This window comes from Lactuca serriola, chromosome 9 (genome assembly GCF_051521515.1).
Source record: "Lactuca serriola cultivar US96UC23 chromosome 9, Lser_US96UC23_V15, whole genome shotgun sequence".
NCBI lineage: Eukaryota > Viridiplantae > Streptophyta > Magnoliopsida > Asterales > Asteraceae > Lactuca > Lactuca serriola.
Genome location: NC_136416.1, coordinates 182796984 through 182822994, shown reverse-complemented (window position 1 = coordinate 182822994; position 26011 = coordinate 182796984). Strand labels below are relative to the sequence as shown.

At 34.8% G+C, this 26011-nt stretch overlaps 3 protein-coding genes and 1 pseudogene across 4 annotated transcripts; 1 reads left to right on the top strand and 3 right to left on the bottom strand.

Moving 5' to 3' along the window:
* Positions 1-7387: 7387 nt before the first annotated feature.
* Positions 7388-13727, top strand: LOC145077280 (translation elongation factor Ts (EF-Ts)). 2 transcript variants are annotated; one of them, XM_079023011.1, is made up of 10 exons: positions 7425-7540; positions 7705-7783; positions 7865-8153; positions 8256-8428; positions 8534-8620; positions 12503-12677; positions 12760-12944; positions 13085-13210; positions 13301-13389; positions 13490-13727. In XM_079023011.1, the coding sequence occupies exons 2-10, from the start codon at positions 7778-7780 to the stop codon at positions 13524-13526; spliced, it is 1167 nt and encodes a 388-aa protein (XP_078879137.1). In that variant the 5' UTR covers positions 7425-7540; positions 7705-7777; the 3' UTR covers positions 13527-13727. The 2 variants fall into 2 exon arrangements, with proteins under 2 accessions (XP_078879138.1, XP_078879137.1); XM_079023012.1 differs by lacking the exon at positions 7705-7783 and having other exon boundaries at positions 7388-7540.
* A 32-nt stretch (positions 13728-13759) lies between these two features.
* Positions 13760-14386, bottom strand: LOC145077282 (photosystem I chlorophyll a/b-binding protein 3-1, chloroplastic pseudogene; annotated as a pseudogene).
* Positions 14387-16726: 2340 nt separating this feature from the next.
* Positions 16727-17476, bottom strand: LOC145077281 (DNA-directed RNA polymerases II, IV and V subunit 12). The gene is made up of 4 exons (XM_079023013.1): positions 17365-17476; positions 17239-17284; positions 17045-17137; positions 16727-16887 (listed from the first exon to the last, which is right to left on the bottom strand). Exons 2-4 carry the CDS (start codon positions 17276-17278, stop codon positions 16865-16867), a joined length of 156 nt encoding a protein of 51 aa, XP_078879139.1. The 5' UTR covers positions 17279-17284; positions 17365-17476; the 3' UTR covers positions 16727-16864.
* A 1015-nt stretch (positions 17477-18491) lies between these two features.
* LOC145072165 (uncharacterized) lies at positions 18492-22981 on the bottom strand. The gene is made up of 8 exons (XM_079018549.1): positions 22758-22981; positions 21892-22153; positions 21691-21814; positions 21263-21609; positions 19653-21174; positions 19303-19556; positions 19146-19233; positions 18492-18797 (listed from the first exon to the last, which is right to left on the bottom strand). Exons 1-7 carry the CDS (start codon positions 22838-22840, stop codon positions 19162-19164), a joined length of 2664 nt encoding a protein of 887 aa, XP_078874675.1. The 5' UTR covers positions 22841-22981; the 3' UTR covers positions 18492-18797; positions 19146-19161.
* Between the last annotated feature and the right edge of the window lie 3030 nt (positions 22982-26011).

Below are 26011 nucleotides of genomic sequence, written 5' to 3'. Positions count from 1 at the left end.
AATTCAATATACTAAAATAAACTATACAAAGAAGTAAATAAAATGAAACTATCAATTAGCAAGAAGAAAAAAACGCATGATTAGGAGGGTGGAGGAGGCTACACACCGAGAAGAGAAAGGGAGAAGGAAGGGGCGACCATTGACGATCGTTCAAGGGGTTTTGAAGCTATGAAATATATCTAATAAGGATTGGGGAAAGGATGATACTTCAACTCTTACAAGACTTCAAGTGTGAGGAGGACACATCTTTGACAAATGTGAGTTAATCTGGTGGATTTTTAAAGTACTTTGTTAGGGAATTCCGTATGTTAGATGGATTGGAATGAAGAAAGGCTATTTAGGTTGCATGTGCCCTTATTACGTGTGATATGATATTGGTTGTTATGCTTCATCATGTGTTATGAGAATTTAGGATGGTATATGTTAGATTCTTATTCTTTTTATGTGAGAGGTGTGTTAGGGTCATTGATAGAAAGAGTGCCTTGTGTTGATTTTAAGTGATGTATTCTTGCCATATTTACTTGGAAACCCTTGTCTATGATGATTAGGACAAATCATGCTAGTGATGTTGTCAAGCCATAATGATGATATGTGCATAAACTTGTATGCGATGTAAAATGTTTTAACTTGTGTTTACTTGTTTGCATATTTACATAAGAAGGAATATGCTAGAAAAAGATGTTAATAAATATGCATGATTACTTAAGGAGGTCAAAGGTATAATTCCTAAAACAATAAATTTATAATAAATTAATTAAAAAGGGAATACACTAGCAGGGCGAAGGGTAGTGTTGGATCCACGAGGAAAGTCAATTAGGGTTGGCTCCTCGGGGAAGCCAACTAGGGTTGTCTCTATGAGGAAAGCCAATATGGGTTGGCTCCACGAGGATAGCCAATAAGTGTTGGCTCCATGAGGATAGCCAAGTAGTGTCGGCTTTATAAGGATAGTCGGTTAGGGATGACTCTACGAGGAAAGTCAGTTAAGGTTGGCTCTATGATGAAAGCCAGTCGGATGGTTATTCTAGACGACCAATTCTACACATGGTTCACCTAAATATAGGTGAACTGGAGTGATTTTGGCTCTATGAGGAAAGCCGATGCAAACATCACATGGGATTCGGGAGGTGTAACACGGTGGAATTGGCACCGCTTGAACCAAATCCTAACGACAACGCGTATACTAGTATATGCAACGTCGGAGTAGCGAACGCAACGAACCGGGAGCAATGTTACAGATGAGAGTCGCATCTCATTTAGTGCATTGGGTCTTTTTGGTCACGTTAGCAGTGAATGGGATACTTACCTTGGGGTTACAAATGAATATATAGACCCATGAATAGGAAGTATTATAATAACAATTACAAAGATGATTAAAAGGAGAGTAATTGTTAATGATGAAAATGAATATTAATATTATATCATAATATTATAGCGATGTATGAAGTAATAACTAGTTACCAAGATGAACAATGAAAAGTAACTAAAAGGCTCTAATGAATTATATTAATGAGCTTCACTGTGATGTATGTGATGTAAGTGGTGTATGCGATGATTATACGATGTATCTGATGTCATGCTATGTGAGTTTTTGAATGCATGTGTATATGATGTCTTGTCTGAACCATTTGGGATATGTGTGTACTATGATTGACTCACTTAGCTTATGCTGACACTTGTTCCTTTGCTTGTTATTTGCCTTGCATTGGAACAGGTAGTGTAAGATAATGCATGGAGAGGATGGGGACATTTTGGGGTACTTAAATTAGTATATTTTAGCGATGATACCACTTTGGATATGTCATTGAGTTTTCATTTACTTACGGTTTTGAGAACTTGTTTGTGGTTGGTTTTATGAGCTTTAATTTTGATGAAGGATGTTTTCGGTAATAAGGTAACATTGGTAATGTTTTCATAAACTTCAAAATAAGACTTCCGCTAACGTATTCTTGTAAGTAAATGTTTTAAAAAAAATATAAAAAAATTGGGCGAAAAATCACGGTGTTACATCTTGCACACACTCCAAGCCCTCGGATGGGATGGGAGGAGGAAGTACAGCGAGAGGTACGTCGGATGGATTGCCAGTCGAAGGCGTCTCGCCCGCAAGAGTTGGATGCGAAGGCATAGAAACAGTAGGATTAGTGAAACCTTGAGCAAACCTACGGCTAGGAAGGGGAAGGCTGTCGCACAGAGCGATTGGCCGAAACTGCAAGTCTCCTTTGAATTTCCGCCCAAGCACATCATAAAAAGACAACACCTTCTCCTCCCTTGAAAGATAAACATCACCTTTTATCTCTAAAAAGAAAAAAAGAGGGGAGGAGGAAGGGAAAAAGAATGGGAACAAACATAGGAAAGTCAAAGCAAGAAACGAAAAAACTTACCCCCATTAACGACAAAAAACTCAGGCATCTTTTGACGGCGCCACCATTCGGTGCTCATCCTAGCTCCAACAAGAATGTACTCGGAAAATTCCTCGGGAGCAACGGTAAAGCTTTCCAAAAGACGAATAGTTTCTTGATCCTGAACAAGTAGCTTGGGTGCGCTATCAGAAGTTCTTTCAGTCCGAAAGTAGGGTCCTCTAACTCGAGAACTGTCCACCCAAAAGTAATGATTTTTCCAGTTCTTCGGGCTGCTCTTCTCGTCAGGCACAAGGACATGAGCATTCTTCCGGGTCTAGATGGTAAATTTATCACCAACAGTAGAAAAGCGAAAGAAATTCTTCAACACCAAAAGGCTTGGAAGAAAACCTTGAGATCGACACAACACCTCGAAAGCGACAACCTTGTTTACAGAATTAGAGGTAACTTCATAAACATTGACTCTATTTTTGCGAAGTACCTCGTCAAGAATTTTAGTAATCGAAAGTCGATAGCCGACATTGAAGGTTCTGACAAAGACGTCGACCTTTCCCGATGCAGGTTCCAGAAAGGAAGCTTCGTCCAAAGGTATAAACACTTCATCCTCCGGCTGAAAACCATACTTTACCCGGAGAGTCTCAGCATACTCGGAGGTCAGAACAACACCATGAGAAGAAATCATGCTAATAGGGAGAGCTATTTTCTTTGAAGACGAAGAACAAAGGAAGAAGAAAACTGAGAGATGGAAATAAGAAAGCATGTAAAGGGGGAAGTCACATATTTATGGATAAAGATAGTGGCAAATCAAACACCCAGAAAAAGTAGACCATTATGTAGAAGTAATAACTTCCCGAAAGATAAATAAGTGAAATGTGTACCTATGAGTCTTGCACATGATGACTTACTGCGCTATGTCATCACTACTAGACTAGGGGCTTGATGATGTACCCCATAGCGGTCCGTCGTGGCGTAACTAAACACGATGCTATCTCGTCTAGCAAGGTGGCCGCTGGCTCGAACGTATGAAAGAAGGAACAACTGAACAACACTGCCCAGCTAAGCCTACGGGTTAGCAGAAAGGAATGTCGAGGCAAGACCCTAGAAGGACAGACAGAAAAATCAACTATCTTCGACAGCCAGCTAACGTCATCTAGGGGAAAGTCTCTTGTTCCCCACGCGGGGCTATAAGCTGTCATACAAAGAGAGACGTCAATATGATTGTGCACGGGCCACTACAATTTATTCCATCTGCTCCAATCAGGACAAAGGAAGGGTCAGACGGAGACAGGTGGACCAATAGCAGTCTGGTATATTAAGTGTCGTTATTCTAGTCCCCTTCACTTAAAACCCTAACTGTATAAGGGACTCAGGAAGCGCCTAAAGAGGTACGATATATTTTACTCTCTCCCTCATACTCCACTAAGTCTCTCTACAAGGTAGTTAACTAGATCGTTGGAGCGTCCTTCAGGGATCCTTTCCCAGAGAACGTCTGACACAATGTTTGATTATGGCTACAGGTTCTGACCAGAGATTCCTCAGCCAGCCGGAGTTTCTCCAGTCGCAACAACCATAAAGATTTTTTTTTTCTAAATAATATAAACAAGTTTAATGGTATGTGTAAAAAGAAACATAAATGACTATATATATATATATATATATATATATATATATATATATATATATATATATATATATATATATTGTGTGCATGTGTGTGCATGAGTTAGGTTATTGTGTTTTGATAAGTATTGTGTACATGTGTGGTTGATTTGTGCACCAATCATTTTAGCTATGTTAAGTAAGTAATTAATAAATATTATTAAATTAAATATAACACAAAAATACCATCTAAATTCATTATAAGAGTATTTTAGACAATTGAGACAAATTTAAAAAAGGAAAATTCGAGATTTAGGGGATAATTAATGCTCTTGATTTAAAGAATCTAATTTTTTTATTAATTAATTCAATTTCAAACGTAATTTTTAAGCATAAACCGAATTTATTCTATCAGAATGTTATTTTGTTACAATGATGTTCTATGATTCTGTCGGAATGGTATTCTATTAAAAAATTATTAAGAGTCATTTTTTTGAACCCCCATTTGATTAATAACAATATTCTTATATTTATTCATAGACATTCAAACTTAAATACAAATTAATACATATTCTTACAGAATAACAACCTTATACATTTTAGTATAATTACACATATTCTAAATGAATAAAATTCGTACAAAATTGCATTCTTAAATATACAATTATTGAACAAATAAATTTGATCTTTTTCAATGGTCCAAATAATTGACTTGTCCTTCAAGCCATTCTGAAAGAATAAAATACATCACTTATTAGTATTACCAGTTAAACAAATATATACTTGTTGTTAACAAACATTTTTACAGACATTTTGATGGAATGCATTTATATATTCTATGTTTTAGAATGTTTATACTAAAATATATTTGGCTAGAATACACTATTGTTTGCCATAGAAAGTTGTAAAACACCATGTTTATTCAAATTATGCTTTAACCCACAAGTTTTAACTTATATTCTTATTGACTCTATAACATCTTTTTTTTTGAAAATAAAAACACAAAAATAACATAACTACACATACTGACTTCAATTCTAAAACAATATTTCACTTATTGTAACACTATAAATTTTCAAAACAAAATTTTCATTTTTAAAAGTTCACACAAAAAATACTTAAACATTTCCCATGTCAAGTTGAATTTTTCTCAAACACAAAACATCATAAATTGTTTGTCACATATCCCAGAATCCACATATCATCAAGCTGGTGTGTACAATCATGTTGGCGCCTTCCGCGATCCTGAGATATACCTGAAACACATTTTACACAAACACTGTAAGCACGAAGCTTAGCGAGTTCCCCAAAATACCACATACACAATAATTAGCCTCTCATGACTATATCTCGATAAGGACCCTCCGACCATGTGTCTCAATGAAGACCCTCCGGTCTCACGTCTCGTTATGAACCCTCCGGTCATAACTCAACATATATAGGGTTGTAAACGAACCGAACGAACAAGAACAGGGATTGTTCATGTCCGTTCGTTTAAGTTAACCGAACAAATGAACGAACACGAACGATCAAACGAACTAGTTTTCTTGTTCATGTTCGTTCGTTTAACAAATTACATTGTTCATGTTCGTTCGTTTATGTTCGTGAACATGCTAAACGAACATAAACAAATGAACATAAACGAACAAAGATAAAAAAAAACATATGTGAGCATAAATGAACATATAATATAGTAATGTAATCAAACACAATTAAACATATATGAAGATAAAAGGAACTTATACGAACGAACATAAACAAACGTAAATGAACAACATAAACAAACGTTCACGAACATAATTGAACGAACTAGACCATTGTTCATGTTCGTTCGTTTAACTAAACGAACTAGAATTTGTGTTCATGTTCATTCATTTATTAAATAAACGAACATAAACGAACTTTCCGCCGAACGGTTCACGAACAGTTCGTTGAACGTTCAGTTCGTCTACAGCCCTAAACATATACGCATAATAAGATAACATCATAAGTCACAAAGACAAGATGGATAACAACACACAACTCAGTATAAGCAAATAAGACCCTCCGGTCAGTATCACGATCAAGACCCTCTGGTCACACATAAATTACCACTCAGGTAAGTAAAGTGAGAAGACTTACCTCGTGAAGTAAAGTAAGTAAATCCCACACCCGAATTGCCGGTTTAGACTCCGTCTAACATATGTCACACCTATCTCTAATTAAAATTTGATATCAACAATCCTCAAAATGTTGGTTAAGTCTCTCTAATAAACTTCAAGGTTCAGTGTGTGAGCTTGTGGTGAGCTTGGAGAGTTGGCTTTTGGTGTTCTTTGGAATGAGTTTGAAGAATGAAGGTGCTTAGTTTGGATGGAAGGATTTGGATCCAAAAACTCTCCATTTGTTGGGGGTAAAATGGTTCTTTTACCCCAGGTATGGAGTTGTGATTATGGATTGGATCCCAATTGTTAATTAGGTGTATTATTGATATTGCTAGTTTAGGAAGTCGTTAGGGCAACAACTAGGGATTCTTTCAGTGAGCTTCTGTAGTGCGAGGTGAGTCTCCTCACTATATTCATGGGTCGAAGGCACCAATGCAGGCCCATTATGTGTTATGTGGTATGATAGTTGTTTTGTGATATGTGGTATGCTAGTTGTCCATGACAATTCTAGGCAAAGACCATGGGGAGTGCCGGAGGCAGTTGGATATCAGACCATGGGGGAGCCCATGACATTCTTGATAAAGATCATGCGGGGGAGCCCATGCCAATTATATGTATGGTGCATAATATTCTTAAGTTGTTGTATGTTTATGGTATTTTGGGGAACTCACTAAGCTTGGTACTTCAGTTTTCAAATGAAAGAGCTTGAGACGATTGCAGGGTACACACCACATGTTTTCCGCGGTCTGTGAATTACTCTGATTTGATGATGTTTTTGCTAACTCTTGGTTACCTTGGTTTCATGAGAAAGAAATGCATTAACGATTTATTAGTCGAAAAGGAATAAAAAATTATTTATGTCATGATTTTTGGGGCGTTATCTTTATAAAGCGACCCTAAACTTTGTTTAAAAATTAGTTAAGAGTCAACTAGAAAACGAATATTTGAAGTTATTTTGTTTGAGACCACATGAACAATTGTTTGGCGTTTATCTTAGAACAAAGCAAATTATACTTTTTGTCTTTTAAGTACAACTGAATTTTTTAATTTTGATTTTAAATTTTTATCTTAGTTTTGATCCTTATTTAATATTTTTGTCTCTGTTCCAAATACAATAGATGTGTTTTCAGGACAAATTTGCAAAAGATAATATACTCAGGATAAAAGGTTTTCATTTATTTGGAAAGTGGACTAAAAATATTATAAAACTACAATTATTAAAGAAATAAAGAATGTTAAGAAAACATAAAACTGACCCTTATAAAAAATGATATGTTAGGCCCAGGCCTTATAAACCTAGCCCGGTTATACACGCAAGGCCCGCCGATTGCCCCAAATTCAAGTACACATTAACACATTCATCTCCGGCCACCGCCACCGGCAACTCTTACACTCTCTTAAACCTCACACTGCTTCTTTCTCATCTCCCGACGCCGGACGACAAAGGTATGTTCTTCTTTTCATTCACTCTCTCTCCTCTGTATCCATATCAATGCTTACTCAATTCCCCTCCTTGACCTCTGTTACTTGTTCCTCGATAATCTTCTATATGCCCTTGTAAAATCTGTATGCATCATGATTATAAAGCTTCTGATTATATGCTAGTTTAGGAAAACAGCTTTAACAGCTATGCGATCTGAAATCATAGAAGCCCTTAATGGTACCAGCTGAGCTACAAAATCTATGGAAGTAAAGTTTGCAATTTTCTAGGATGAAATACGACATCTATGCTATTTCATATGATTGAATTCTGTAACTCATCATATGCAGTTTTCCGAAATGATGTTTTCCAGAGGCGCAAAACAGTCGATTGAGATTCTTTGCAGGCGATTGAACTCCCCTATACATTCCCGCTATGGTTACTCTACACAAACATGTAGAGAAAACTTGGTTTCTAAACCAAATTATGTCATCAATCATTGTGCACTTGTGAGGAAATATTCAAGTGAAGCTTCTTCGCCTTCAGATCATATGAGCCTTATAAAGAAACTAAGAGAAAGAACCAGTGCTCCTATCAAAGAAGTCAAGTCTGCTCTTATTGATTGCAACTGGGATTTGGGTAAACATACTTTTCTTGTTTCTTTTTTTTTTCCTTTATTTCCCATATTTCCTTTTGTTTTGTGTTTAATCATAGCATGGTGATTGATCGATTATGTTACAGATGCTGCTCAAAAGGAACTGAGAAAAAGGGGAATTGTTCTTGCATCAAAGAAATCATCTCGCACTGCAGCTGAAGGGTTGCTTGCTCTTGCACAGAATGATACAAAGGCTGCTGTTATTGAACTTAATTGTGAAACTGATTTTGTTGCAAGAAATGAAATATTTCAGTGCTTGGTTAGTGTCACTATAATTTGGTTTATGCTTTCATTTCAAGAATTAATCAAACATCAAGTGTGTTTTACTTTTTGCTATGAATTTAATGTGTCTGCTTTTTTTTAGGCCTTATCTTTGGCCAAGTTGGCATTATCTGCTGAAAGTTCAGGACAAGTATCTGGTGCCTTCCCTGTTGGACTCGAGAGTTTAGAGGTAAGAGATTCAAAATCCTGGTTAATTATATTTTCTTTAAAGCTTTTTCTAGATTTAAATTGTTGTTGTAGCTTATTTTTATTGGAAAATGACACATTGGCCCTATTATGTATTATGGCGTTGCCCAATAGTTCCTAAAGTTTTTTCCATGCCTTTTGATGTTACAAATTGTTTATTGACCTGTCCATTTAGTCCACTTAACCTTTTTTTAACCGGTTAATAGCACCACATAAGCAAGTTAAGCTAGCTCAATTATGACTTGGACAATACGACGTCGTTTTGAACATAACCCTTAGGGAGCAAGTTACGGACTGTTCATTGCCCTAAGTGTTTATAAAACGAATTTTGGTGCTCTAAAACGATTACAGTCACTAAGTTTCTTGCCCTAAACTCGCAAAACATAACCTACCCTAAGTAAGACAAAATGCCTTCTGTTACGTCGCCGCGCCACAGCTGGTCCTTCGAAGATCGCCGTCACATACAAACAAATGACTGGCGAGACACATGACATCCAGATCACTCTTCTCAAACATCAGCTTAAGGTTTCCCTTATCAGGGAGGAAGTCAATGCGGACTAGTGTCAGCTAAGGGAAAGTCTTCGTTGGGAGATGGATTCCATGAATCGTGAGGTAAATGATATAAGGGTTTCTATCATCCACCTTATGATTCATGGAATCCATCTCCAGATAAAGACTTTACCTTAACTGACGTTGGTCCACATTGACTTCCTCCCTGATAAGGGAAACCTCAAGCTGATGTTTGAGAAGAGTGATCTGGATGTCATGTGGCTCGCCTGCAATAGAGTCATTCACTGGTATGTGAAGGCGATCTTTGAAGGACCAGCTGTGGCACGGTGATGTAACAGAAGGTTTAGTAGACTAAATGGACCAAGTTGCTCCCTAAGAGCATTAGGTGTGGGCAACAAGGTGCAACACCAAGTTGTGCCACCTCACATGCCACATAAGCAAGTGGTGTTATAACACCAAGTGGGGAAATGAGCAACAAGATGCAACACCAACTTTTTGAAAATAAATATGTTTTTTTTTTCTTTTTGCATTTTTTTAATCACTAACATGAATCTATTTTTTATAAAAAATAAAATTTTAAAAACAAAAAAAAGACATAATATTTAAAATCTAAAATTACAATTACAATTTAAAAAAAAACATAATTTTAAAACTAATGTTATAAGTAAATTATCATTCAGATTACTACTAAAACCACATAACAATCCTAATTAACCAAAATATTTCTTCCTAATTTGTTCCTTCATCACTTGTAGTACCGCTAGATCAGCAGGCGCCAAACCCTTTTCGCTCGTCCGAAGAATTGACAGCTGATGTGTTATTAGTTCCCTCTCTTTTTGCTTCTGCTTCTCCCGTGCCTGCCTTTCCAGGAACTCCAAATGACAACGTTTCAACTCATTTTTTTCTTTTAATAATAAATTGTGCTCATCGAATTTCGCTCTCATTTCCGCTGCTTCTTTTGCTCTCGTCTCCACCTCCTCCGCATGTCTTGCAGCGCGCCTCGCTTTGTCGCGTCCGGGCGGTCGTCGTGGTGGGGATATCTCTTGGATATCATCCGGGATCTCATCGTCATCGGCGTTTAGGTCGATGTTAGTCCGTGCGTCCGACACGTCAACCGAGCTAGAATTGCGAGACCTTTTGGATTGAACCTCCGGCGATGTAGGCGTTTTATTCCACTTTGGATCCGCTCGCAACAATTCCCATGATTTTTCAAATTCAAAAACATGACCCATTTCAACCCGATATTGTTCCTTAGCAGATTTGAACAAATCGAAGTCGTTGGTTCCGCTTTGTTGTTGCGCCTCAAGTCGGTTGTAAATACCGTTGAATTTGCTGCACCGCTTAATTATCATACCCCATTTGCTGCTCAACATGTCATTGTTGCGATACAGATTTTTCTTTAAAATAGCGTGAAACTTTTCGAGCACCGCCCCCCAATAAGCCCCTTTTTTCATTCCATTTCCGCGAAGTTCGTTTTCTGAAGTAGCACACCAAGCCGCCGTCAAAGCGTATTCCTCCTCCGGTGTCCACCATTGTGGAACGTCTGCATTTTCTGTTTCTACCGCTATTGATTTCCCTTTCCCTTTCTTACTACTTCCCGCTTCCACTTGAACTGATGGTTGTGTTGTAGGCGATTGTTGGTTGGTTGTTTGTTGCATCGAACCAAAAGTAGAGAAAAAATTTTGTTGTAAATTTGGGTTTTGACCAAATTGACTTTGTTAAACGTAAGGTGAGTTGGGAAATTGCAGTGGCGGTGAAGCGGGATTGAAAGCGGCGCCTTGGTATGGGATTTGTGGTGAACCTTGAAACGATAAAAGGTCGAAATAATTTTCATACCCTGCAAATCCGAGAGGCGAGGTTATGTTTGGGTTTTGCTCCATTTTTTGAAATTCTAAAAGAAAATATGTGTATAAGATATAGAGAGAACGGCCACGTCACCCTTGTCGTTACTCGTTTTGGCCCATACCGTTCGCTCTAAGGGTTATGTTCAAAACGGCGTATCGTCAAACTCAAATGTGAACCGAATTAAGTTGCGTCATGTTCAAAACGACGTCGTATGATCCAAGATATAACTAAGTTGGCTTAACTTGCTTATGTGGCGCTATTAACAGGTTAAAAAAGGTTAATGAGACTAAATGGATTGGTTACTAAACAATTTGTTCCCTTAAAAGGTACAAAAAAAAATTTAGAGACTGAATTAGGGGTGTTCGTTTGGATGGATCGGTTTGATCCGATCCAATTAAGTAAATCCAAATCAATTTCGGTTTTCAAAATAAGGATCCGAATAGTCCAAACTAAATTCAAATCCGATCCGATCTATTTACAATTCGGTTGGATCGGTTTTTATAATTCGGTTTCAAAAACCAGAACATTTAAAAACAACATATAATTATAATATTAACTAATTTTATAGAAGAAGCAAAAACAAAATATTTGGTTGTGATTTAAAATTTATAAACAACTATTAACAAGTAAGAAGGTATATTATAGTTTAGTATTTAATAGATAAAAAACTTTTGAAATAAAATGCATATCAATGTTTTTTATTTGGTGAATCTTTTTGAACTTATTGGAAAAGATAAATTATAAAATTAATAAATAATTATAGATATATTAAAATTAAATAATAACTTGTTATTCGGTTTTTGGATTATTCGGTTCTTAATTTATAAACCAAAACCAATCTGAAATCCAAAATAATAATTCGGTTTTGTTGAAAATCAATCCAAATATCCAAATCAAATAGTCCAATTGGACATTTCGTTTTTATCAAAATAGTGAACAGCCCTAGACTGAATGGCCAATGTCATAATACATAGTAGGGCCATTGTGTCATTTTCTCTTATTTTTCTTTGAGAAAATGACAACTCACTTGAGGAAATGTAAGTAAAAAGTAAGTGAGGGCAAATTTGTAGAAAGTCAGGACCCAATGAGTATTATAATACAAGTTTGTCTTAGTAACTGTGTAGATATATCAAATTATCAATCTATTTTTTTACTCTCTATGTCTCATAAAATTGAAACATTTTGATTGACACATAGTTTTCTAGAACTATAGATGTATAAGAATATTTGTAAAATGTGTACAATACCCTCAAGTAATAATGATAATAAAGGAATCTTGTTGACTCCTATAGCATAGAACAATTAATCGATGATAATGGGCAAATAGGTAATTGTATCTTTAGAGGTAAATAGTAAATAATAAATACCACCCTTAATCTAGATATAACTATAAATGAGTGTTTCTTTTACTATTTATTTGCATAAAGAACAACTTAATACAGAAAAGTTACATACTTTTTCACAATTAGGGCTATTAAGCTATACAATTAGGATCTCAATTTTTCTGTAGGATTTGAAGATCAATATTAATCATCCAAAATTAAACGGAGAAACAACAGTTCAAAATGCAATTAAAGAAGTAGCTGCAATGATGGGCGAAAACGTAAAACTGAGAAGGGGTTTCACAATGTCCATGTCAGCACATGGTGTAATGTCTACATATCTCCACACATGCCCACAACCTGGTAACATAACATTATATTATTATTTACAAATCTTGGAAACTTAAATGTTTTTTCAAGAAAATGATTAAATGTTCTTTTTTAGGGTTGGGAAGAATTGCGGGAATTTTGTCACTTGAAGTTGAAGATGAAAAAGTTTGTTTAGATGGTGTGCAACGTGTAGGTGCTGAGCTGGCTATGCATGTGGTGGCATCAAAGCCTTTAGTTTTAACAAAAGAACTTGTTTCTAATGATGTTGTTGAAAATGAACGTGAGATTCTCAAGTCACAGGTGATTTTATTTTTTTATTTATTGAAAAAATGTAACAGGTAATAAAAAAGATCAAACCAAAAATCAAGACGTTGTAATTTGGTTTTTTGTTTTTTTTTAAAAAAAAAAAAAAGTGATTTGATTGGGTATTTTTATAATAGGCGGAAAGTTCTGGAAGGCCTCAGGCAGCGATAGAGAAGATGGTTGAAGGGAGATTAAGGAAATATTTTGAGGAAGTTGTTTTAATGGAGCAAAAATTTATCGTGAATGACACCATTAACGTGAAGGTATATTCTCATTTTTTTTAATATGAAATAATAATAGTAATAATAAATATGATGGAATTTTTTTAATTAAAGAAAAAGAAAATCTTACAGACGCTATTAAGTGATCTATCAAAGGAAGTCGGCTCCCCTGTGAAAATTGGAAACTTTCTAAGAATGGAAGTTGGAGAAGGACTTCAAAGGTAAACATGAAAATTTTTGTCCTGTTTATGCAAAATATGTCAATTTTATATTTTTTCAATTTATGCGAAATATTTGTATTTTTCTGTTTTCACTTTGTAGAGCTGATGCACCCGAAGCTTTAGCTCAAGCTGCATGATGGTGACGTGGCGATCTCGTTTAATCTTTATTCTCTTATCTGTTATGCTAACGTGCACCTACAATTCGCACAGATTTTTGCTTCTAGAAACTGAGAATTTATATAATTTTCAAAGTCTTTAATGTATGAATACCAACAAGGTTCCAATAACCTTAAACTTGAAATTTTGTTACGAATTAAATTATAATATTCCGAATAAAACTCTGCCATGTATTAAAAAAAAGATTTACAATCTAATGAAACTTAAGGCTGGTCAACACATTGTTGTTGACCGGGTCAGCCAAATGGTCTAGAAAGTTCTAGAAGGGTCCAACACCCGTAACCAAACCCTGAATAAAATAACCCAAAATCGCCAACATCGCCAATCTACCATTCTTGATTTCCTTCAACTTCAACTCTTTCATTGACTTCTCATCTTTCCCAAACCCTAACGGGTTAAAAAACCGGCCGCCCGGGTATGTTGGGTCGCCCGACCCGGAAAACCCTTTTTCCAACCCTAGAAAGTTTTGTTTCCCCATTGACCCGGGGTTATACCAATCTTTGAATCTTCGGTGCTCTGCGAAACCCATAAGTGTCATTTCCATGAAGAATAAGGTCCACGGGTCGGCCCAATAGCTGTAGGTGCCAGCTGGCGGGATGACACCAGTTTGGAACCACGGGAGGGCGGTTTCCGGTGGGATGAGACCAAGCTTCCCGAAAATCTCGGGTGCGATGGCTCCAGCTGCACCCAACATGGCGAACCGCCCGTTGATGACTTCACCGTAGGCTAGCCATTTGGGCTCGATGAACCCACCGGTTCCTTCTGGGTCTGAGAGCCCAAGTGGGGCGAAACCCAAAATCACCGGTATATTTTGAAAGTTTTAGGTAAAATAAAGATTGAAAATTTGAAATAGATTCTTAAATCTTGAGTAAATTACAAATTTTGTTTGTGTTTTACTCATTTAGAAAATGACTTCAAATTTTGTACTAAACTTGAAATTTTGAGTAAAGCACAGGGACTATATCTGTAACGAGATACAAACTTTGGGACAAAACAGTGTGAGACATTTTCAAAATTTCGAGAATCCGAAACAATATGCAAACTTAAGGATGTTTTCAGGAAGATTTCAGAAAATTGATCAAACTTGCTATTTGAGAAAAGCACAAGGACCAAATTTGTAATTTTCTCTAGATTCTTTTTAAAGTAGCAAGATTGAACTAAAATAGTACCCTGCCGTCTAAGTAAGAAAGTGATTGTTTTGATGCAAACCAGAGTTGTCTGCCTGTTCCTTGCTGATATACAAACAAGTTGTCAAGTAATTATAAAATAGCAACGCACTTTTAATTTGTTAAAAAAACTAATGTGATTTTATTTATTTTTCTATTATAAAATCCTATTTTTTTTTCTTTTTTTGTGGCGTTGTATTGTCAATGTTTTTTTAAGGCGTTGTACTTTTTAAAATCTACTAAATTGTAGGATTGTATTTTCAATTATTTTTCTTATTACGATAGTATACTTTAGAGAGACTATCCAATTATCAAAGTGAAAATTGCTGTGTGTTTAAATGGCATTGCTATGATTTGGTATATTTTTCAAGGTACAATGTTGTAATAAGAAGTGATGCTATAACAAACAAATCAACGAAAACACATTTTACATTTTACCAAATCACCTTAAGTGGGACAATTCTTGAGTATACATTATGACATTGATAGGTGTGTGTGTGTGTGTGAGAGAGAGAGAGAGAGAGAGAGAGAGAGAGAGAGAGAGAGAGAGAGAGAGAGAGAGAGAGAGAGAGAAGAGGCAGCTTTGACAAGAAAAGAGACTTTTCTTGATGGTGTTTGAAGTGGTTTTCCGGCCAATATTTACTTCAAGTGTAATTGGGTTCAATCCATTGACAAACCGATTAAATATAAGGAGGGGGAGCTTGAAAATTCATGGGTACCAATGAGGATTGGACATGTGACAATAGAGATTTCTTTTGTCCTTGTTGAACTCATTAAGGCGTGGTCCAAACAATGAAAGGTAGGGGCAAACTTAAAGAGTCCATTGTTTCAAGAAATCCAAACAAACATTTTGGGCTATGTAATATTAATATATAATCATTATTTTTTTTTATAAGATAAATTATAGGAAGCAAGAATGAGCCAAGTTTAAAAGCCCGAATTTAATACCTTAATGGAAGCACAAAGAAGCAATAACATACATATAATTATCGTTATTCACAAACAAAACAAAATGGATATGTGCAACCAAAATGTGGGAAATTGAATAGACAAATTGTAAACTGGTGGCCTATGAATCAATTAAGCAATGACAAAATGAATTATTTGATTATGTCTTCTCAATTCCTAAGGGGGTGTTTGGGATTATTTTTTTGGCTTTAAAGTCCTTTTTATAAAAAGAACTTTTTGTAAAATTTGAGACTAGAACTCATAGGAAATCAAATCGATTTATGGATGGAATAAGGTATGCAGTATTTACGGACAAAAATATTTAGTTATTGGGGAAAAATCAATGTACTTCTAATGTCGAATCAGGATCAACTAGGACAGAAATAAAGCATTAGATCGAACTCTTCTTTGGTGTCAAGGTAATCGCGATGAATAGTCATCAACTTCACGTTTTTTTTTTTTTTTTTTTCCAAAAGTAGCGGTTTAAAATGTATTTGTATAGACAAAAGACAACCTGCCTTTAAAATGTTAAGAGGTCACAAAAGTTATGATTTCGTGACTTTTACAATCCAACTTTTTTCCCTTTGCCAAAAGTTGTTTTAAAAAAAACTTTTCAATTTCCTAAATTTCTTTTGAATTTTTTTGACTTTTTGAAAAAATAAAAAATCCAAAAGTCGTTTTTAAAGTGATCTCAAACAACCTCTAAGTGTTAATAGCTAGAATCTTATTCACTGTTCTTGTTATTATAGCATCCCTAAAGGGAAGTTTTTCAAAGTTGATGTCATAAATAATTTTTTAAGGTCATACATGTCACAAGAACTGGAGAATGGTTTGACTAATTTATACATGGATAAAGATATGTGTGAGCATGGTATGCAGTTTTGGTTAAAACTGCACTGAAACCACAAAGATCGGTTTTTTAGTCTGTTAAACCGCACAATTTGATTTATGTTTTTGGTGCAGTTTACAATTTTAAATGCAATTCACTTGATTCTTATTATCATTATGATGAGATACCCATGGTATATACTTGCATTTCAGAACAATTTCACAATGAAAACAGGATGATATTACACTCATGATAGAGGATACCATTAGATCCAAAATTCACACTCAATTTTTGTTACAAACATAAACATACTTGAAAATATCCACGAGAGAGCTCTTCCATCGTAAACCCTTCTTCAACGAGCTTCATACTGAACAACTGCAGCAGATAAGAATGCAATTACACAATCAGCTCACATCAATGATCAATGCGTAATCAACCAAAAATCTAAACCTAATATAAAAAAAGAATCAATTTTTGAAGCTAGTTGTTTTCAAAATCATCGTGACATAAGAATCATGTGAGAGTTATTTACTTCGACGAGTGCGCTTCTTGTAAAGAATACGATAACCACATTCTCGGCACTGAATCACATCACCGACCTTCAACGTATTCTCCTGTCCACAATCTGCATCGCGATTGTGTTTTTTGTGAATGAAATCAGGAATTTTTATGCAGAAATTACGATATACGCAAATAGAATGTTGAAAGCTTAACAAGAAAACTGACCTCCACATATGTAAGTGACTGGTTCTGGCTGTGGATCCATTGATTACTGCAAATCCATAATGAAACAAGCGTTACTACGTCTTGATCGAGAACATAACTACAGATTTTAAGCAGCACTTCACATACCTGCGATAGCTTGTGTTAGAAAACGATAATGGCGCGTCAGACGAACGCTAGGGTTTTCGCCAGGAGGGTTTTGTGAATTATGTGAGGATTTTATTCGGGTCATATATAGAGTAAATTACAAGAAGCGTCCCTGTGTTATTGTCAAATTTACGTGTTTGGCTACTAACTTTTATATTTTATTCGGTTTGTCTTTGTTTTATTTTTCTGTTATTGTTCTCATCCCTAACCGTTGTAAAGAGACTAAAATACCCTTTTTTTATTATAAAAACTATGGTTAAGTGGTTGAGTGTGGAGTTTAGTGGGATGGGAGAGGTGCTAATTGTAAGTCTGGTATTTATAATTGAGTTAATTTTGTTTGAGTAAATGATTTACTTGTCACGTTTACGTTTTTTTTAGTTTTTATGTTAAACTAAAAACAAAAAAATATAAATATCGTGTGACAAAACAACTGATAATTTCTTTAAAAAATTGAATATTTGGGTAAATACGAAAAATAATCAATATAAGGATTTTTTACATATAAACAAAATATAGGATTTTTTTAATGATATAGATAAATAGTTATGTTTTTCTCACCTTTAAATTATTATTTTATATCATTATTTGCGTGAAATAAAAAACAATTGTATGAAAAATACATTACCTATATAACCAGAATCTAACTAAAATTTTGCATTATTATTTTAAGTGTTTAACCTTAAGTATTTGTTTTTTTTTAATTAAGATATTAATAGGCCAAAAATGATTTATTAAGCTAAAAATTTTGTAAATAATTATAATAATATCACACGAATACATGTCTCATGTTACAATTTACATGTCTTAAACTTTGATTCTACCCACTTCCATAACCGAAACACCAAAGAAAAACACACCAATCCCCCTCTTTCCAACAACTCGTTTTATTTTGTATAGTTCCTTTTATCAACAAAGTTGCCTTATGTTACTCTAGTAAAAATAGTATTATAATAATTTATATGAAATTATGAATAATCTCAAAATAGAATCTGGTACCAATTTCCATACAATTTCTTGTAAAAGAAAGAAAAATTCAATTTTAGTTTTCATCCATTTGACGCACAAACAGCTATCCAATCAACGGTTTAAAAAAGCATTGCATAATGAAATACTATCGAAATAATTTCCATATAAAGCTTGGATTGAAAGGATAAGCTGTGAAGCAAACAAATATGTTTCTAGTGTCTTACATTAAATCCTTAAACCTACCTATAAAAGAGTCCACGTTTGCATTATTATTGTAAAGTAGTGCTATATTATAAGAAACAAAATAAAGTTGAAAAACAGATAAAAAAAAAAGGCGATATATTGACCATATTCATATTCATATAACTAATAACCCCATCCATCCATCCATCTTATCAATCAAACAACCACAGCTTTCATGAAAAGGGCAGTCCTTAACCTTCTTGTACCTGGAGGTTACACGAAACAAACATGGCAGAGTCAAATTACAAAAAAGCCCTTTCAAGATATTTACATTATAATTCTATTTGAAACTTTTAAAGTACATAGCTTCATTTTTATTTTTTAAATAATTTATTTATTTTAACTATTTGAAATAGGGAAAACGTTGAATTTCACCAATTTTCCGGATTTCTTAGAATGTTCATTATAGCATACATTTCAAACGACATGATTTATGTGGTAATTTATCTTTATTTGATTTAAGTAACTTCTTTTTCTATATAGGTCAATTAAAAGTTGTTTGGTTTTCTAATTATGCATAACCAACAGATTTTAAGTTTAAAAAAAATAATTACCAAATTGGCAATGATTTCAATTTTGTCCATGGTTTCTACTATGAGAGTGTCTCCCCACAAGCTTTCTACCAGATATTTGACGATCATCCTACAAAAACTCAATTAGCACTTCAAAAAAAATAATCATTTTTTTTTATAAATTAAACAAAGAAAAAACCTTGTAAAGAGAAGCAGCAGATTCTGATTCAACAGTTTGATTGGTGTCAAGGGTTTGGAATCCATCAAGAGCATCTAGGGTTAGCTGCCACCCACAAAGAGCCAAACCACCACCACCACCACCACCACCGGTTGAAGTGTTGACAACACCAGCTGCAGCCACATTTCCATTCACCCATGGACAGAAAAAGTTATGATGCTTAATCGGATCAAACTCCACCCCTTCTTCAAAGTTGCTTTCTCCATTTGGTGGCCCTAAAATTAAACACAAACACAAGGGTAAAATCGTCATTTTACTCGGACTTAACAAACACACATAGAGAACGGAATTGGAATTGGAATTGGAAATACCGATTCCGTTTGTGAATCCACATTCATCAGTAGGAGACGACTTTCCCGCTTGTGTCACCTCATCTTTAGAGGCTTCAAATCCAGAACACAAAACCGCATTACAAGAAAGCGAAATATTATTATTAATATTATTATCGTTATCATTATTATTATTATTAATAATATTATTAGCCTTCTGATTCTCTCCACTTTCAACAGATTCCTCTTTCGTGGACCCCACAACCTTCGACCCACTATCCGCCCTCGACATCTGTTCCATTTCATTCTCTTCGGGAACAAAATCCGCAGCAAATTCCCCATTTTGCCCTTGGTTCTCAGTGATTTCAGCCACGGGCTCCATATCCCCAACCACACTCTCCGCCCTATTATGAACAGAAGCATCCACCCCGCCATGAATCTCCGCCTCATGACTCGCCCCCATTCCCACACTCCCCCCACTTATTCCAAAACTAACCCCACCATGAACCTCCCTCCCCCTATTCTCATTCTCTGTATTTAAAACCTCATCATCATCATTAGTACTACTCACCCCCTGCCCCCTCACCATACCTACACACGTGCTCTGTTGCACCTGATTATTACTCAAATTCAAATCTGAATAATTATTATTCTCATTCAAATCCGGACTTTTGAAATTAAAACTCACATCCTCATTATCATTATCAATATCAATATCAATATCAATATTTCCAGGATGATTCTCTACACTTTCCATTGAATCATTATCCTCATTTTGGTAAAGCGTGTCCATTGCTATAACAGATGAAGCCCGAGTTGAATTTCCAACATTTTGTTGTTGCTGGTGGGGCCCATCAACCTGAGTGGGTCCCACATTGGATTCGCGTACACGTTTGTGTTTACTGTCATTGACTTCATCTCCATCTCGGTCAATCACAACACCTTCCACACTGTCCGCTTGCATCGCGACATGTGGCGGTCGATCCACGGTGGATCCCCCTTCGTCAAGGTTTCTTTTTCGGGTGCTGGGCCCACGGGATTCGTATGAAGCTGCCCGATCACCGACCTCGCTGCCCGAAGGCTGCCCGATGGCTAAGTCTTTACCGATGTTATTCGGATCTTGGTATTGTTCGGATAGTATAGTTTTGGTTGAGATTGAGAATCCACCTCCCATTGTGAGATCTAAGTCAACACCTCCAATGTTTGACATTGACTTACCTTCACCTGTGGCTGCCACGTCATCAAGGTCAGCTACCCATCCGTTGATTCCACTTGCTGCGCTTACGCCACGTGTCAGTGTCATTTTCTTGCTTGTTTCGGGAACATCGGTTGTGTTGGGGGTGAATCGGGAAGGGCGGGTGATGGTCAAAAAGTCAAAGATTCTGACTGTGGCGCCACATAAGCTGCAGTCTAAGAGAGGGGATCTTGATGTGGGAGTGGGGCCCACAAGGGGGGTTTTGAAAGAATATCCGTTTCTAGCTGATTGAGCAGAATGTTCTTCACAGTCTTGAATATTTGGAACCCAAATTGGCTCCCATCCACAAAGGCTTATCAACTTCTGAGCCTAAAAAAAGATTTCTCATTTCAGATAAGGAAAAGTAAAAACATATTTAGGTAAAAAAAAAATGGAGTTGTTTGTGTATGAAACTTACACGTGAATATATGCATAAGGTGTCTTCTTTATTATTCTCAGAACCAGATGCAATGTCTGCTTTACATCCAGATTCACCAGGGGTGAAAGTGTATGATTGAACCAAAAATCGGTCAATTTCAGGGCCTCTAGAAAACCTCATTTCATCAAGTGTGGAAGAAGCAACAATTGGGAGGTAAAGAAATTGGAATAATCCATCACAACGATCTTTGTAGCCACCTATGAGAGCTGATGGAGGTGTAGGAGGAAACTGCACTAAGCTTTCAGCACAACTATTTCCTCTCCAAGGGCAAATTACTTTATGCCCTTCATCAAGTTGATTGGCAAACTCTTCTCCAAGATTCTCACCTATTAGGAACATACAGTTAATTATAGCAAATTTCAAGAATACAATACATGTAAGCCAAATTATAGTTGATTTCATTTCACCTTCTGTAGGAGTCCATGAATCTGGAGCAACGTATTTCAAGGTGGCACCACAAGACTCACATTCAATCTTATCAATATCCACATTCACCCAACCTCTTCTTGCACAGGCAAGAGAACTAGCAGCCTGTATGAGAGTCACTTGATCAATGAAATGATTGTGGAACATGTTAATAACGGAGAGAAAGGGAATTTTACACAAACCTTAGGCTTTCCAAACCAATTTGCAGGCTTAAATGTAGACAATCGCCTTAAAAGATCACCCCTTTCCCATGGTCTACATGAAGGCTGAGATGAGCCAAGAACTGAACCACATGCACTTGCACTCAATGAAATCCACATGGGTTGTGAGCCAATTCGAGATAGGGAACCTGCTTTTGACCCCTGCCCTTGACCATGACCATGACCTAACCAATCTGTACTACCAGCATTAGTGGCAACAGCAGGTGATGATGCCCCAGCAGAACTGATAAGAATTATGGATGAATTCAATGTTCAATCAATCACTTTTGGTATGGAATTTGTAACTTGTAAGTAGTCTACAACAGCCATTAAAGTATTACGGATTATTAATCATATATTTCCTTGTTCATAGCATTCAAAGATTGACTAACGAATATCAAAATGCCTCTCCGATTTTGGAATCCCGGCTTTAAATTCCAAATAGACTTCGAACTTGAGTTCCAAATACGATAATTGAGATGCACCAGAACAATATTGATGCTTGGATTCATATCCCCAAATTCAGTACGATATATTGTACGGAGTGACGCTATTGGCTATCGAAGCTAAGTAAATTGATGTAAAGGAGGTTTTGAATCAGAAAACAAAACAATTTGTAGGTGTCAGAAGAACATGGAAATCTACCCCACCTTAAAATGAAGTGCAAAAGCTACAGACTAGGGTTTTTTTCGTAATTCAACATATATTACATTTACAGCTATGTACGCGTATAGAAATGACGCGGCATTGAAGAACCCTAGCTAGGATAGAAAGAAAAAGTCATATAAAAAGGTCTGGAAGAGCATTAAACGTTGGATGATTGATTGAAGATTTAGGGTTCGGTTTACCTGGCAGCGGGGGTGGGAGGACGAGGAGACGAATTGCGGAAGAGTAATGGATCTCCCGACGAGCTTATTCCTTCTTCCCTCATTTACTTTCTTCAGATTTTTGCTGCTTGCTACTCTCTCTGTATCTCTCTCTATCCCTCTCCTCAAACACACACACACACACACACTCTCTGTGGGTGAGTGGGTCGTGGTCTCTTGCTCTGTTTTTTTTTTCACTAAAATTGATGCTTTCTGTAATTTAAGATTGTTATAGGTCGTACGGCACGTGATTCGTGCGTGATTCTTTATTAAAAGGGATTTGACTTTTTAGAATGATTGTTATCTATCAACATTGGAAAAAACACAATCCATTAAAATTATATTTTTGGATTTAAGTATCGAGTTAAAGTTATTAAATCTTGATTGGGTTATTTTCATAAGCATAATATTTAAGCTTTTTTCCGATAGGTTAAACTCAAAAGCTAGATCGTAAGATTGTATGATTTTCGATTATGATAGTAAGATGCTATCTCAAACTCGTCTTGTATCTTTAGTTTTTATTGCATAACTAAGTCCTTAATCTTCTACATTTTATTTGTTCAACTCAAAATCAATCATTGTATATATCAAGATACTTCATACAACATCTCAACTTTCATCCATTCATCTCAAATTAGATATATCATCGCATATGTTGGTCCCTTTGTGATCTTGTGACTTTAGAAATATATATAGTCACAATAATCTTGTTTCATTTTTCGGTTTAACATAGCTTCTTTTTTCGACACCTTTAATACTCAAATTTCACCTCATCCGAATTCTATCCCATAGAACACACCGACATAATATTAAAAATCACATTTTTGTTCAAGCTTAAAAATTACACATCCTCAAACATTTTAACATCTCAAACATTATTTAATTAAAATACATATGTTAAATGATGAGAGCAATGTTTTAAAAATCGGTTCGAACTGGACGATCGAACCAAGGAAGGAAGTGGCTCAACTAGTACGGTTTTATACTTATTTAAGAACCGGAACGAACCGGTTGAGTTTTACAAAAGACTGATTGAACAGGTTAAATTGAATAAAACATATGAAAATGAAGTATTTTGCATAACAAACTTTTGTGCTCTTTTTCATATCTATTTAGATTTCTCTGAACAAAAACACATGATAAATGTTATGAATTTTTTTTAATGTGTTTGTCGTCATCTAAAACTATATTTTGTTTAGGTATTATATTTTATTTTATTTTTGATGTATGTGAATTGATGCTAAACTCATGATTATGTGTTTTTTTAATGTATTTGATTGATTACAACTTGTTTTTATATGTATTTTTAATATTTGAACTTGTAGACGTCAAATTCTAGAAACCAAGTTGATTTAGCGGTGGAATCGGGAACCAATCATCATATCAGTTCAACTAAATAACCGATTTTTAAAACATTAGATGAGAGTAATAAAAATAAATTGAGGCCGAAGAAAGAGACAGATGACATATTCAACCCAACATATTAAGTGTGACATAATGACTTTTTGAAAATATAGTTCAAACCTGAAGATACATAAAAATGAAGTGCCTGTGATTCTTGTGAGCAAATCAAAAATAGCAATCAAGGTGTACCTAACGCAAAATAAGGTTGGAAGATATAAAACTGCTTATCGAATAACTTTTGCTAATTTGACATTGACATATCTTCCTAAATCCTAACTGCTTTCTTCACTTACTAAGTCAATGCATCAACCAGTTAAGAAGTATATCGACAAAATAAATAAACAATATGGTATAAAAATGACATTTTTTTTTCTTAATTTGAAAATAGATATTTATGATTCTAGATTTTTAGTTACAACATGTTTTGTTTATTAAACACAAGTTTGAAAAGTAGTAAAATGTTCTACATGACTAATGTATTAATCAAAATAGTTTATCATATTGAGTTTTTTTTTTTCTTTTTTTTTTTTCTTTTTTTTTTTTTTCAAATGAACCTTATTTTTTAAAAAATTGATCTTAAATTTTTTTTCAATTTTTAATATGGTCATTTTAATAGATTTACGGACAATTTTTTCAGAAAACCCCTTAAGTTTTTCCAAGAAAATTCCGAAACTTCTTTTTTTTTTTGAAAAAAAATAACCCTTCACATTTGCCAAATTTTTTGGAATCTAGTTTCAGCTTTCAATTTCATGTTTTCTCCGATTAACAATATTCAAACTTGGTTTGATCCATAATAATATCATTATATTCTTTTTAGACTCGCTATTTATTTCTGTTTAAACCAATTTCTTTTAGTTTTGACTCATAATCTCATGTTCTTTTTTTTTCATACTGTTCTTAATGGTTTTCAACATTAGAATTTGAATCAAACATTTAATTTTTTTTCGAAACAAAGAGAAATGTTACTTTAACCGGTTATTATTAGCAAAATGCATACTAGAATCTATTTTGCAACGAAATGCATATCAAAATCTATTTTGCATGATGCTTAGAGATTGTAGTAGATGAAGAACAACGGTCTAAATTGGATTGATATTTTATATTGTTTTATGAATCAAGCAGAAAGATGATTTTCAAATACCAATCCATGTTTAGAATCTAATCTAAGCTTTCATGTTTTCCTTGTTAGAAACATTATCAAAACATACTAGACAAATGTTCTTCATCTTTTGCTACAATCTTTGAGCATCATGCAAATAGATTTTGATATATATTTTGCCAACAATAATTAGACACAATATATTTCTCTTTGTTTTAAACAAAAAATCAAATATTTCCTTCAGATTTTAATGTTAAACTACAAAAATCATAAACAACAACAAAACATGAGAATTATGTGTTGAAATTAAAATGTTGGTTCAATATAAAAAGTTTGTCAAATGCGAATGTTTTTTCGAGAAAAAAAATAGAGGGTTTTTCCAAAAAATGTCTAAAACAGAAAATTCTACTATTAAACATGCTACAAGGGCCACATCGAAAAAATGAAAATGCAATGTTTTATTTGGATATAAATAGTTAAAGTTTAATCTGGAAAAAAAATCGATATCTAAGGTATTTTATAATATTAACGGTAATCTAAATCCTTAAAATTTACATTGAAAACCCCTTAAAGAAAATCCAAATACAATGTTTTATGTTATTGTTGCCATCATTTTATTTTTAATTAGCATATATATACTTGTTTCCGGTCTACCGATGTAATTTAATCTAAGGGATTCTAACATAGATATGTATACTCAAATTTGTTCTTAAACCCTAAACTCTAAAGTGTT